Source organism: Camelus ferus, chromosome 20, assembly GCF_009834535.1.
Source record: "Camelus ferus isolate YT-003-E chromosome 20, BCGSAC_Cfer_1.0, whole genome shotgun sequence".
Classification (NCBI taxonomy): Eukaryota; Metazoa; Chordata; class Mammalia; order Artiodactyla; family Camelidae; genus Camelus; species Camelus ferus.
This window is the reverse complement of record NC_045715.1, coordinates 24,216,495-24,229,651: the sequence shown is the minus strand read 5'-3', so window position 1 is coordinate 24,229,651 and position 13,157 is coordinate 24,216,495. Positions and strand designations below refer to the sequence as shown.

The following is a 13,157-nucleotide window of genomic DNA, read 5'->3' as shown; positions in this document are numbered from 1 at the left end:
TGCTGGCATCTGAGTCTCATTTTTGTACTGTTATTTGAGCAAATAAAGAAATTGATTTGCACAAAGGTCTTACTTGAATTGGATTATTCACCATGGAGGCAAAATGGGGCCACCTACCACATCTAGGCCAGTCTGATGCCTGCAAGGCTGAGGGGGTCTGCCTCCTTGTCCCTGCTGGGGGCGTCCTCTCTGAAGCTACTCAGGCATCCGTCTTTGGGGTGCCAACTCGCTGAGGCAATAAAAAAAAGTGTCCTGGGCTGATCATCAGGTGACCTGGGTTTTAGTCCAGCTGCCTGCAGGCTGATGACCTTGGAGGTAAGATACTTGCCTGCCAGACCTAACATTCTACAACTCTGTGACTCTTAAGGTGACAGTGAATTAAACGTCCAGGAAAATCTGGGCCAGTCCCGATGCCACATCATCTGTCTCATTAACCCCTAAACTCTGGTGCCCAAACTCCGTCACTCCAAACAAGGATAAAAATGGGCAGAATAAAGTGCCAGGTTTTTGATCTAGAAAATGATCCAGAAAGGCATCGAAGGCCTCCTTTTTCCTCTCTCAGATACCACGTTAGTTCTTCCAGCGGCTCCCTAGGGAAGCAGAACTTGTATGCACAGCTGGTCTTCTTTTTAAAGCATGTTTCCATTCCAAACCCTTGAAGGTGCACCTTGGTGTTCTGAGGAAGGCAGGAGAGGGCAGCATTACTATTCTCATCTCACAGATGAGGAAACTGAGGCTGGGGGTGTTCAAGGTCACACAGCCAGCTACAGACAGAACCAGCCCAGGACTCCATTCTGAGAACCCCTGTGTTAGTGCCCCTCCTCCTCAACTGTCAAATCCGTTAGTTCATTTAGTCAACCAGTATTTTTTGAGCACTTACTACATGCCAGGTCTGATGCTAGCTCTGTGGGATATACTGATGCAAAAGACACAACCCCTGCCCTCGGGATGCTCATGGATATGGGAATTTTGTGCCAATAGGAATACAGGATGATGGGACAACGTGTGAGAGTGGGGTTCCCTCAACTTACGCCATAGAGGCTCAAGAGCACTGAGGTACATGGGAGACCCTGCTGCTTTAGGAACGCATTTGAAAGCTGGGCAATTGACATCAGGACATAACCGAATTTCTCACCCTGAGAAGTCAGGAGGCTTAGTGGGTGAGTCAGAGATAATGGGGTCAGGGGACAACTGGCTGAGTTGGGGTGCTAGCTGGGTTACAGAGAGGGCTGTGCTGTAGGTGTCTTTGATATGCTTGTTTAGAAGACCAAGGAGTGTCCTGGCCTTGACTTCGGTACTGGTGAGAGCTCCCAATTTCAAAGCACAGTGACTGGCACATCAGGGGAAAAAAAAATCCATTAGTGTCGGTTTAAAAAAAAAAAGGGAGGAAGGAATTATTAGGGTTGCCAAATTTAGCAGAGAAAAATATGGGTGGCCCAGTTAAATTTGAATTTCAGATCTACAACAAATAATTGCAATGCTGGGGGCATACTTATACTAAGTAATTATTCTTTGTTTATCCGAAATTCAAATTTAACAAGGTGTCCTGTATTTTTTTCTGGCAACCCTGGAACAAATGCAAGAACAATTCTCTTAATTACCTCAAAATGGGGAAAAGGGAAATGAAAGAAAATGAAGGAAAATACATAAGAGGATTTATCGATACTCATATAACATAAGAGCATCTGGGCTTTAAATTAAATTTACATGTGTCCATCTCAGGGGCCACAGTTCAGGGCTGTCTTCCACCCTGTCCACTGGAATTTGCATTCTAGGATTTGTTAAGCAAATGCACCAGAGGCCTGTGGGCAGCCCAGGCTCCCGTACTGGGCCTGGCTGGGGCTAGAGGTTATTCACACTCTGCAAAGAAGTGAGCCAAATTTTTTCTGGACAGGCTGGAAAAATTGAGGCTGAAAGTGTCTTTCTCGTGGAACATTTTCACTACAGGTGTGCAGAGGAGACAGAGTCTGCTCTCATTTGGGCTGGGGCTGGGGGTGGGAAGGCACGTGTGGCCTCCCATTTCCTCTACAATTACAGCAGGACTCGGGGAAGGCTGGGGCGGCCCTGCTCAAGCCGGCCGCATCACATAATCTCTGGGGAACTTGTAATGGCTGCGAGTCAGATCAGATCAGCTCCACCAGGGTAGTCCCACGCGTGACTCAAGTGGAGTCCACTGGTTCCAAGCCAAGCCTTTAGTACGCTGTACGAACAAAAACAGACAACAGAAGAAGACACCACGGGAAACAGAAATGCCTCAGCCCTGTCTGACCCCCCCGAGTTCTGCCTTGTGGGCGAGATCCTAGGAGCTGGGTTGGGAGGAAGGCTGTGCTGCACCCTCTTCAGTGCCCATCTGTGTTGACGTCCATCTGTCTGTCCACAGGAGGGTAGTAGAAAGACCACAGGGAAGCTGGGCGGGTGTTTAGACAAGAAGGCTCCTGCCCGGGGGAAGCAGGACCCTCTAGACAGATAGGCTTGGCAGTGGGTGGCACCTCAGTCCCTGGAGGGCCTGGGGTGAGGGGAGGGTGTCTGAGAGCCACGAGGAGAAGGCTCGGCCTCACCGGCGTCAAGTTCTCTCCTGTTCCAACTCAAATTTTCTCTCTCGGCTCACAGCTTCCTAGAAAAAGGACACAAATTCATCACTTCTAAGTTCCACATCTAGGACTTCCCTCCCCTTATTTCCACTGAGAACAGTCCCCACAGTTTCATATGCCTTGGGCATCCTGAGCAAGTAGGTAAGCTGATGGATGAAAACTGGAAATCTCAAGGGTTCACTTTATTTTACAAGGGTCTTTTGCAAAAGGAGAATTCCATTTGCAGAGCAGGAGTTGATAAAAGAGTGTTTGAAACATTATTTGATGTACAAAAGTCTGGCTTTTCAGGAAGGGGAAAGAAGAAGAGTGGCCTCTAGGGTGCTGAGTACATTTGTGCAGGCTGCACACTGCACAAGGATACACTGCTGATACAAAAGGATAGGCAGCTCATAGACATATTTATTTCATATGTTATTTGTACAGTTTTCTGAATGTTATGTATACATTTTGTAGCTTTGTATGTCATTCATACAGTTTTCTAGCAGTTGGCTGTCAATTGTTCAAACAAAATCAGTCTATCACAACAACCTTCCAGCCGGCAATCAAGCTCTCAAGGAAAGGGTGCTGTTTTCTTAGTGCACAAGGCATTACATGGGCTAATGTTGGCTTTGACTGTGACCAGGAAGAGGCAGGTAGGGGCAGAAAGGAAGCTGAGCTGATGGGGCTCAGGGATCACCACAGCATCCCTGGACAGAGCAGGGGCATCCTGGGGAATTCCACATCTCAGGGCAACTGTATTCCTGGATCTAGCTGGGATGAGGCCTGTAGGTGACCCAGACTGTCTCGGAAGTGGAGAGAAGAGAGAAAGCTGGGTGGACAGAGAGGAGACCTGGATGTGAGAAGTCGAGGAAGCACATATGAAGGGAAATGAGACAAAAAGGGGGAATTGGAAGTCCTGATTTCTAAGCCTTCCTCTACCTGCTCTGTGACCCTGGGCAAGTCACTTGCCCTCTCTGGAAAACTGCAGGAAGACACCTGCAGAGTCCACCTTGAAGAAATGGGTCAGTAAAAAAATCAAAACTTGGCTTATATGGGGCTCACAGTTTGGCAAATTAGTTGATTTTACTCTTGTCTTTGGTCTAAAGTTCAATTTGGGGATAAACTCTTGAAAGTTGGGGATTGAGTTGAATTCGTCTTTGATATCCTGAGCCCAGAAGAGTGCTTGGCACTAATTAGGTGCTCAGTAAAGGTTAAGTGATTATCAATGACAATTTAATATAGCCAAAGTCTTTAAGAAACAGGCTTAACATTGGTCAGGACCTTTAGCTGAAGGTTGGCAAAGTTAGGAGCTCTACACATTGAGTCACATGGGCACCCACCTGCCTAGTCTGGTTTTTAAGTATAGTTCTATTCAGAAGCTGAGAGGTAGCTAGTTAACCTCTAGGAGTTATATAACCATAATATCTACTAATTTTTGAGTGCTATTACACACCTTCCACTCTGTGAAACAATTTACATGGTTGATCTTTTTAAACCCTCACAACAATCTTATGAGTTGGTATTAGCCCTATTTTACAGATCAGGAAACAGAGGCTCAGAAAGACCAAGCATCGTAAGCACACTCACTGGGTGAGACTGTGGCAGAGCAGGGATTTTATGTTGAGTGAGTCCGACTCCAAAGCCCAGCTCCTCATCCCCACCCTCATTGACTCCCCTTCTACCTCTTGTAATCTTTCTGCAGACCGTTCCCAAAGCCCACTCCTCCCTGTGTTATTAGAAACATTAGTCATACTCACTGCATTTTGCTGCCTGTTTTTTTTTAGATCCTGGATGTCTTGGGAAGCCTCTGCTGGTGCCACTTGTCTTTTGTTCCTCTTGAATACCTTGCTCACCCAATTGGAATCTTCAGCAGGGCTCTCCCTGGGCAAATAGATGAAGTAATGGTTGGTTGATGACCTGTCTTGTGTACACCACTATTAGGGCCCTGCTCTGGTTCAAAAGGTAGACAGGTAGACACCAATGCTATGGTTCTCTACCCTGGCTGGACATCAGCATTCCCCAGTGAACTTTTATTTTGTAATCAATGTATATTTATCTAAGTAACATCAGGCCAACTAGTCAGCTGAAACTCACACTTTTATACAGTTATATGTCAATGCAGTAGAGTTTAAATCATGTGAACAAAATGCATAAGTTATGCCCAAGCACAAAATGATTAAATTTAGGGAAACACTTTCAAAAAGTTTTATAATTAAAATTATACTTAATGTGAGAAGCAGGTATGTTTAATATACTTGATATGATATCGAGTGGAAATATCAAAAATAAAAGTGCCTCAGGCCCTGTCTCCCAATACCCACAAGTGTGGCCATGGAGAAATTCAGCCACTGCCAGAGCTACCGGAAGGCAGGGAGGGATGGAGTTAGGGGGCGGAAATACCCTTGCTCCACCCTCTGATCTCCTGCTGGTGCCTCCCACTGGCTAACCCAGCTGGCATTCAGCCAGCAAGGGAGCCTGGGTAAGGAAGTTCCCAAGGAAGGGAAAAAAACATGGCTCCCTAAGCCCTCTCATAATGACTGCAGAGACAATAATGGAGTACTTGTTACACAACCCAGACAATTGGTGTGCATTATAAACAAAGATTTTCTGGGGACAGTCTACAGTATAGGAATATTAGCCCCCTTATTATGCTGGTAGAAAATAATGTGAATTAAGGGAAGTCTTTGGTAGAGTCCCTTAATTTATACTGTGCAGGGTCCACCTAAGGCTAGGATGTAGCATGCCTGCTAGCTGTCTTGAACTGAGACATCACCAGGAAGTCAGATATGAGGGTGCAGACTCTCCCACTGCATTCAGAGTAGGTACATTCTCCTGTGTGCACAGTGGGGTGTTGACAGGAATGGCACTGTCAGCATGAATAGGCTCATTTCCCACACGTTGCCCCCACAGAAGAAGGGAAAAGTTGGGGGAGTGTCTGTGAACTGTAAGGGGGTGCACTGTAATCACACAAACCAGGAAAGGATCCCAGTGCTCCTCGGGCAGCTACAGAGATGGAAAGTATCAGAGGAGGGGGCTCCTCGTCTGACCGAAGGAAAGAACATGTTCCCAGTTGAGGAGACACTTACACTGCATAAGGCTTGCTGGCGGTTTCCAGAGGTGTGGTGCTTTTTGAATTTGAAGAGGCAAAGGAAGCTACAGCCAAAAATAAAAATATAGGCGACATGAGTGAGATGGGGTGGGGGAGGAGTACTCAGTCATTTTTTGAAATAACAATATATTGGAAGTAAGTGAGGATATCTGAAACAGTAAAGAACTCTCTTATTCTCATATTTAGGACCAGAATCATATTGTTGGACTTGACTGAGATCCAGGGCAGTATCATCTGTGAAAGGCCTGAAGCTAGTCCTTGATGTAATCTTATCAACAATTTCCTTACAAAAAGCAGCTGTGTTAGGGAAAGCTTTCAGGAAAATCCCTCATAGAGGCCTGAACTTCTTCCATCACCTGCTTTATTTAATGGTTTTGTCTTTTTTACTGGAATAGAAAATTTGAACAGTTTCACGACCATTGTTCTTAAGTAAGCTCTTTGCATGTTTTTTTATGCTGATGTTTTTCTTTGCATGTTTTTAATCAGCATGGGGATATATAATATATGAAAATTAATACATAATTATGTAATATATGTAAATAATAATAATATAGAATATATTTAAATTCCTCTACCTGAAGTTCTTTCATCTGGGGACCTGTTGGATAACCGTCGCCCTCCCAAATCTATGTGTGGTTCCTTTGTTTATGGGTTTTCCTAGGAATTTTTGCAATACCTCCCACCCCCAACAACAACATGGCCATGGCAAAACGACTGATATCACGAACCCCTGGGGGCTCCACTCTGCTCAGCTCCCTCAGATGGCATAGGATGTCCCCGCTGACACTCAGCTGGAGGCTACAACAGGGTTTCTCGACCTCAGCAGAACTGACGTTAAGGGCCAGGCAATTCTTTATTGTGAGGGCTGTGAATCATCGCAGGATGTTTCACAGCATCTCCCGACTAGATGTTACCCACTAGGTGACAATTAAAAATGTCTCCAGATATTGTCATATGTCTCCTGGGGTAATATGACTCCCAGTTGGGAACCACTCAGTTATCTGAACCCTCTGTCCACCCCCAATATGAGTGAGGAATGCCAATTCTGGGCCCAGGATTCCTCAGGCCATTGGCTGCCTTAAAGCACAGGTGTGATAATATAAAATAAATGCATTTCATTTAACAAGCAATAAGAGAGCAGATGAAACACTTTGACCAGTTTTCTGACTCATTGTCCTGATATTTCTGTCCCATTGTGAGTAAAAGAATCAAAGTGAACCTATTCCAGGGAAAGGGGGCTCATCCCTGACTTGGGGCAGATCCACAAAGAAGGAAAACTTGCTAATCTCTGCTACTGTATATCATAATAACAATAGAAGCTTGGCTGATGGACCATGAGGACCTGGCTTCAGCCCATCATTTGGGCCCCTCTCCCTTGATCCCCACTCAGACCATCCACAGAGGCCAAACAGATATCTTCCTCACCCTGAATGTACCTTGCACCTTCCTTCCCCGCACCTCAGCCTCTAGAATAAACAAAATCTGAAATGTTCTTTCTACTCTGTAGGATCCTACAAACCACAATTGTCAAAATCCTGCCCATTTCAATTCACCTGTCACCGCCAAGAAGCCTCCCCTATTCCTCCATAGAGAGGTGATCTTATTCTCTATGAATACCCCCAACACTATTTTTGTTAGTTATATAGTACCTAAGAATTCTTCTTGTATTTTTGAGGTTGGTATCCATGCCATTCCTTCTGTTGGAGGGGAGATTTCCTGAGAGTGAGGAATTGAGAACTATTCATCTTTGTGCCCCCAGAAAGCTGCTTCTCAAACTATCTGTAGTGAAGAGCCAGTTTTTTAAAATCCTGTTTACAATCCATAAAGGACTAGTACTTTTGTGAAATGCAATGCAAATGAATTAGTAGGAAAATGACCAAGCTCTTGGATGTCAAGTCTCTATATTATTGTGATAAACATTTCTAAATGCTTACTCTCAATTTCTGCACTCATTTCACTGTGAACTAGTAACAGATAATTCAGAGGCTTTTATTGGTCCACAGACCACTCTTTGAGTAGCATCGCCCTGGCACAATGGCTTTCACAATAAAAATAGCAGTTCTCAAATGTGAGAGGGCTAAAGAATCACCTGGAGGGCTTGTGAAAAAAAAAAAGGAAGACAGCTGGGTCCCATTCCCCCAGAATCTGTGATTTAGTAGGTCTGTGGCAGGGCCTAAGAATTTTCATTTCTAACAAGTTCTCAGGGGATGCTATTGCTGCTGGCTGGGGACCACACTGACAAAGATTGGACTAAGGCAGAAACAAAATGTCAAGTACACTGCCCTCTTGTGGTGCCCTGTCCTCATAGCAAGTAGAGCAGCTAACGCTAAGGGCTAACTTCACCAATGCACTCCTCTAAAGCTACAGTAATTAGTTACCATGTTGTTACACACTTGCCAGTGGGCTCAAGATATGAAGAAGCTGTGAGAAGCCAGAAGGGTCCATACCTTGAGGATGTTCAGGGTCTGGTTCCTCCATAGGTGGCTGTGCAGGTGATGATGGAGGAGAATATTGGGGCAATGCTGGAAGTGCTCCCACAGCGGAAGGCCCCAGGGATGGCTTGGGGGACACAGGTGACTGAAGGGGTGGGGATCTGGGTGGTGACCCAGTTGGTTGTGCCTGCTGTGATGGTGATACAGGTGATTGCCCGGGAGTCGAACTGGGTAGTAAGTGCACAGCTGGGCGTGATACAGGTGGCAAGGCAGTTGGAGGGTGTGATGGTGACGAGGCCAGTGGCAATGCAGGTGGTGAAACAGGTGACTCCGCAGGCCACTCACGTGTGGATTCAGGTGCCTGCACAGGTGGGGACAGAGGTGGACCATGGCCACCCATTTCTCCCTCTTTGGGATGTGTGTGAAGTTGTGTGGATTCTTTCAGACTAGTCCGCTCTGTTTGGAGGCTTGGTTGACTGCGTTCAGGGCACTCATTGCCAAGGGCGAGTTGTATCTGGCAGTACAATTCTACCCGGGGGAAAACCACTCTCTTGGAAGGAGAATTAAGGTAAGCAGCATCTAGAAAATACAACAGCATAGGGTCACAGGTGGCATTACTATCCCCCTGGCATCAGTATAGTATTTACAAAAAAATGGTTTCCCAAATTATTTTCATATAAAGGATTAGTGCTTTTCAATGGCCTTTCTTTATTTACTTGAATTTATACTGAGTATGTGACTGTGTATTGACCCACTTTTTCAGTGGATACTTATTGAGCATCTATATGTACCAGGCATTCCACTGGGCACTGAGGAGGCAAGGTAGACAAAAGCAGGGGTGATGGTTCCTGGCCTGTTGGAGCTTACAGTCTAGCAGGGAGGCAGGCACTGATCACCCAAAAAAATTCAAGTTTTTACCAAGACAAGAGGTAGGAAGAGAGGAACGTGGGACTAGGAGAGAGGGAAACAGGGAGGACTTCAGTGGGAGGTCTTCGGAGGGAGTGATGTTTGCACCAACACAAGAATGGGGAACAGTCCAGGGCATGGCCAGGGTGGGATGGGGAGTAGCACCCCCGACAGAGGGAACAGCACTCACAAAGGCCACAGGTTCGAGGGAGCATGAGAAAGCTGAGGGCCTGAAAGGTCAGTGTTCATGGAACAGGGGTGGGGACACTTGTGGTGGGAGATGGGGCTGAGGAGGCCACTTATAGGTGGCATCAAGGACCCTTGGTTTTCATGGAGACCGTGAAGACTTACAAGCAGAGAGGTGCTGACCTGTCTCTGGTTTTGACAAGATCACCATGGCTGCTGTGTAGAGACTCATTGAAAAAAGCAAGAGGGGACCCAGGGAAACCTATCAGGGTGCTGTGAAGAAGAGGTGTGTGAGGCTTGCACCTGGAAGGAGCTAGAAAGAAGTAGAGGATTCTGTTTAGGAGGTAAAATAAATGAGAATTGGTGGTGGATTGATTGAGGGGCGAGAGGATGTATGTAGTTTGCATCTTCGGATGGATCTCGGTGCTGTTGGCTGAGACTATGATTGTTGAGGGGCGGGTCCGGGGAGAAGTAGGGAGAGCACAGATTGAGTTTGTTTGGGACATGTTGCATTTAGGGGGCCTTTGAGATACCAAGGAGAGATGACAAACCCGTAACCCCAGTCTAGTCATGAGAAAAATATCAAACAAACCACAAGTGAAGGACAATCTACAAAATGTCTGGTCAGTACTCAAGTCACTGAGGTCATTAAAAACAAGGAGAGTCTGAGCAATTGTGACCAATAAAAAAGGAGCCTAATGAGACAGCATGACTAAACATGATGCGGGATCCTGGGCCAGAGAAAGGATACTAGGTAAAAACTAAGGAAATCTGAATAAGGCATGGATTTTAGTTAACAATGATTTATCAGTATTGGTTCATTAATTGTAAACAATATGCCATACTATGTACCAAATGACATATGTACCATGCTATAAGATCTAACAAGTATGAGACATAATAATAGGGAAAACTGGATGTGGGGTATATGGAAACTCTCTGTACTGTTTTCATATTTTTTCTGTAAATCTAAAACTATTCTAAAAAATAAAGCTTATTAAAGGTCTAGGGGAAAATGGGCAAAAGAATTGAACAAACACTTCACTAAAAAGATATTTGAACAACTAATAAGCAGACGAAAAGATGCTCAACAACACTAGTCACTAGGAAAGTGCAAATTAAAACCACAATAAGATACCACCACACACCTATTAAAATGGCTAAAATGAAAAAGACTGACCATACCAGCTGTTGGTGAGAATGTGGGGAAATTGGAATTCTCATACACTGTTGGAAATATAATATGGTACAACCACTTTGGAAAACAATTTGTCAACTTCTTAAAAAGTTAAATATACATTCTGGGTGTGTGCCTTAGTCTGTATATATCCAAAAGGATTGGAAATAGGATCTCAAAGAGATATTTGCACATCTATGTTCATTGCAGCATTATTCACAATAGCCAAGAGGTGGAAGCAACCCACATGTCCACTGATGAATGAATGGATAAGGTAAATATGCACAGTGGAATATTATTCAGCCCTGAAAAGGAAGGAACTCCTACAATATACTACAACATGGATGAACCTTGAGGACATTTACCCAAGAGAAATGGAAGCATTTGTCCAAACAAAATCTCGTGCATGAGTGTACATAGCAGCTTTATACATAACAACCCCAAATTGGATGCAATCTAAATGTCCATTAACAGGTGACTGGATAAATAAACTATGGTGTATTCATACAGTGGAATGGAATGCAGAAAGGAATGAACTGTTTACACCATGCAATGATATAAATGAATCTCAGAATAATTACGCTGAGTGAAAGAATGCAGACAAAAAAAGAGTTCATACTATAAGATTCCATCTATCAAAATTTCTAGAAATTGTAAATTAATCTATGATGAGAGAGATCAGGGTTTGCTTGGGGATGGGGGGGATGAGGGGCGGTGGGAGGGGTCCCAAAGGGGCATGAGGAAACTTTGGGCATGACTGGATTGTTTCATATCTTGATTGTGGTGCTGGTTTCACAGATATGTGTGCGTGTGTGTATGTGTTGTGTGTGACAACTTATCAAACTGTGAGGGAGGAAGCGGGGGAGGAAGGAAGGCCAGTCTAGCCAGGCAGGCCTGGATGTGGGATGGGTATCTCAGACACGACATCCTCTGAGCTCCAACCTCCCTCAACGCCCACGTCCACACATCTGTGTGAGGAATGTGGATTTTCAAGGATGCCAGCAAGTAGTGACCTTCCCTTTGGGAGAAGGCTGCTGCCAGGGGAGGCCAAGAGTGGAGAGGGAGGCAGCAGAAAAAATTAGGTGGATGTGAGCCCTTAGGAGGAAGGAAAGAGAGGGTGCCCGGATGTGAGCTGAGGAGTTGAGGGTGACACCTTGCAGGTGTGGCTTCCTGGTGGAGCTGATCCCTGTTTAGATAGCAGGCGGGAGGCTAGAGCAGACTTCTGTTTTCTGTTCCCAGATGGTAGGTGGGGATTAAGAGTGTAGCTCTGGGCACCAACCACAATTTCTCAGGATATGTTGGAATCTCCTTCTCGCATCTGGTGCCGGGAGAAAACTCCAGCCCCACCAAAGCTAAGAGGATTTAGGTGGTAATGTCAAAACCTGCACTGAGAAAGCCACACACATACTGGCAAATAGGAAGAGGAAGCAAAAACAGCTGGCAGCCAGCACAAGACATTTTCTCCCTTATGAGTTGTGTCTGTTTCTACTTGGAGTGATTCCAAGACCATTGGGAAAACCTGCCATCCTCCATATACTGCCACAATTCAGGAGTGGATGCCTGCAATGCTACTCTTAGAGTTTCATCTTTGGGTTTAAGACCCCCATTCATACCTGTTGAAAATGTCCACCTGCTAAGGGTGGAAGGGGGAAGATGAGAGGGCACTGGGTTCCCCCCAAGAAGGTAGAATAAGGGGCTACTAGAAATGAGGGATAATAGAGATGCTTAACAACTCACTTTGCAACACTCTCCAGGGCTTGCCCTGAGAGGAAGAGAAAGGAAAAGTTCTAGGGGAGAGACAGGTATGGAGGTAGCCAGGTAGCCAGGCTGCAATCTGAGGTGTAGAGGGGTTTCCTGGGGCAAGGAATTGGTGTCTGCTCCAAGATCCAAGAACCAAATCAGGGAACCCCCAAACCCCAAGTCCTCAATATACACCATCACTGAGGAAAGAATGGAGGGGCTCCCCAGCTGGTGGTGGAAAGGACCCTAGGCCCTAACCAAAGCCGTCCTATTTCTGAGGCTCCATAGGTGAGACCCCCATCTCCTCTGCCACCACACCTCTCAGGTTGTCCTCCTTTTGGACACTTGGGGCTTAGCTTCATAATTGTCACCTATGTAAATGTGGAGGAGGCGTTGGGGGGGGGAGTTGTCAGAGGATAGTTAGGGTTAGGAGGAGTCTGTCCTGCAGAGAGGTGAGAGGAGGGGCCTGTCTCTGAGGTCAGAGGGGGCAGTGGCCTGGATTGACTATGGTTAGGAATAAAATTCTGAAGTAGTTTCCACCATTAGTCCACTGTACAGCTGAGAAAACTGAGGCCCCAGGAGATTAATTACTTGCTCAAGATCACATAGCTGGTAGGTGACAGGAACCAGGATCTAGACCTTTTTTCCAGATTAGGAACCAAGACTCTGCGAGGGGCAGTGATTTCCCCGAGCTCACACAGCTTGGGGAATAGGGATTCTGGACCAGGGCTACTTGCCTCCAGAGCCCACATTCTCTCCACACTGCTCTCCTGCTCCCACCACACTTGTTGGGAGAATGGACACAGGAGAAAGCAGAGTCAGGACAAGGGGAGCTTAGGAAAGCAGTAAGCAACTTTGAAGAAAAAAGGGAAACATATCTAGGGAAAAAACTTCATTTAACCCCTTAATCTCACTCCTAAAATATTTTTTTAAACTACATGCACAAAAAGCTCACCACAGTATTGTTTATAATACTGAACATTCAGAAACTCAATAATCAAACTATTCTGTACAACTGTGATGGAATATTACACAGC

The 13,157-nt window shown here is 45.5% G+C and overlaps 1 protein-coding gene across 2 annotated transcripts in view; it reads right to left on the bottom strand.

Annotated features, from left to right (window-relative positions):
- Positions 1 to 2,177: 2,177 nt before the first annotated feature.
- Positions 2,178 to 13,157, bottom strand: part of PNPLA1 (patatin like phospholipase domain containing 1) — a 61,495-nt gene continuing 50,515 nt past the window's right edge. For both annotated transcript variants that reach the window (XM_032462944.1, XM_006195311.3), the window contains exons 6-9: positions 8,127 to 8,690; positions 5,657 to 5,723; positions 4,328 to 4,451; positions 2,178 to 2,614 (exon numbers count right to left, since the gene is read on the bottom strand). In XM_032462944.1, coding sequence (XP_032318835.1) covers positions 2,564 to 2,614; positions 4,328 to 4,451; positions 5,657 to 5,723; positions 8,127 to 8,690 — 806 coding nt within the window. In that variant the 3' untranslated portion in view covers positions 2,178 to 2,563. The remainder of the gene's footprint in view (positions 2,615 to 4,327; positions 4,452 to 5,656; positions 5,724 to 8,126; positions 8,691 to 13,157) is intronic.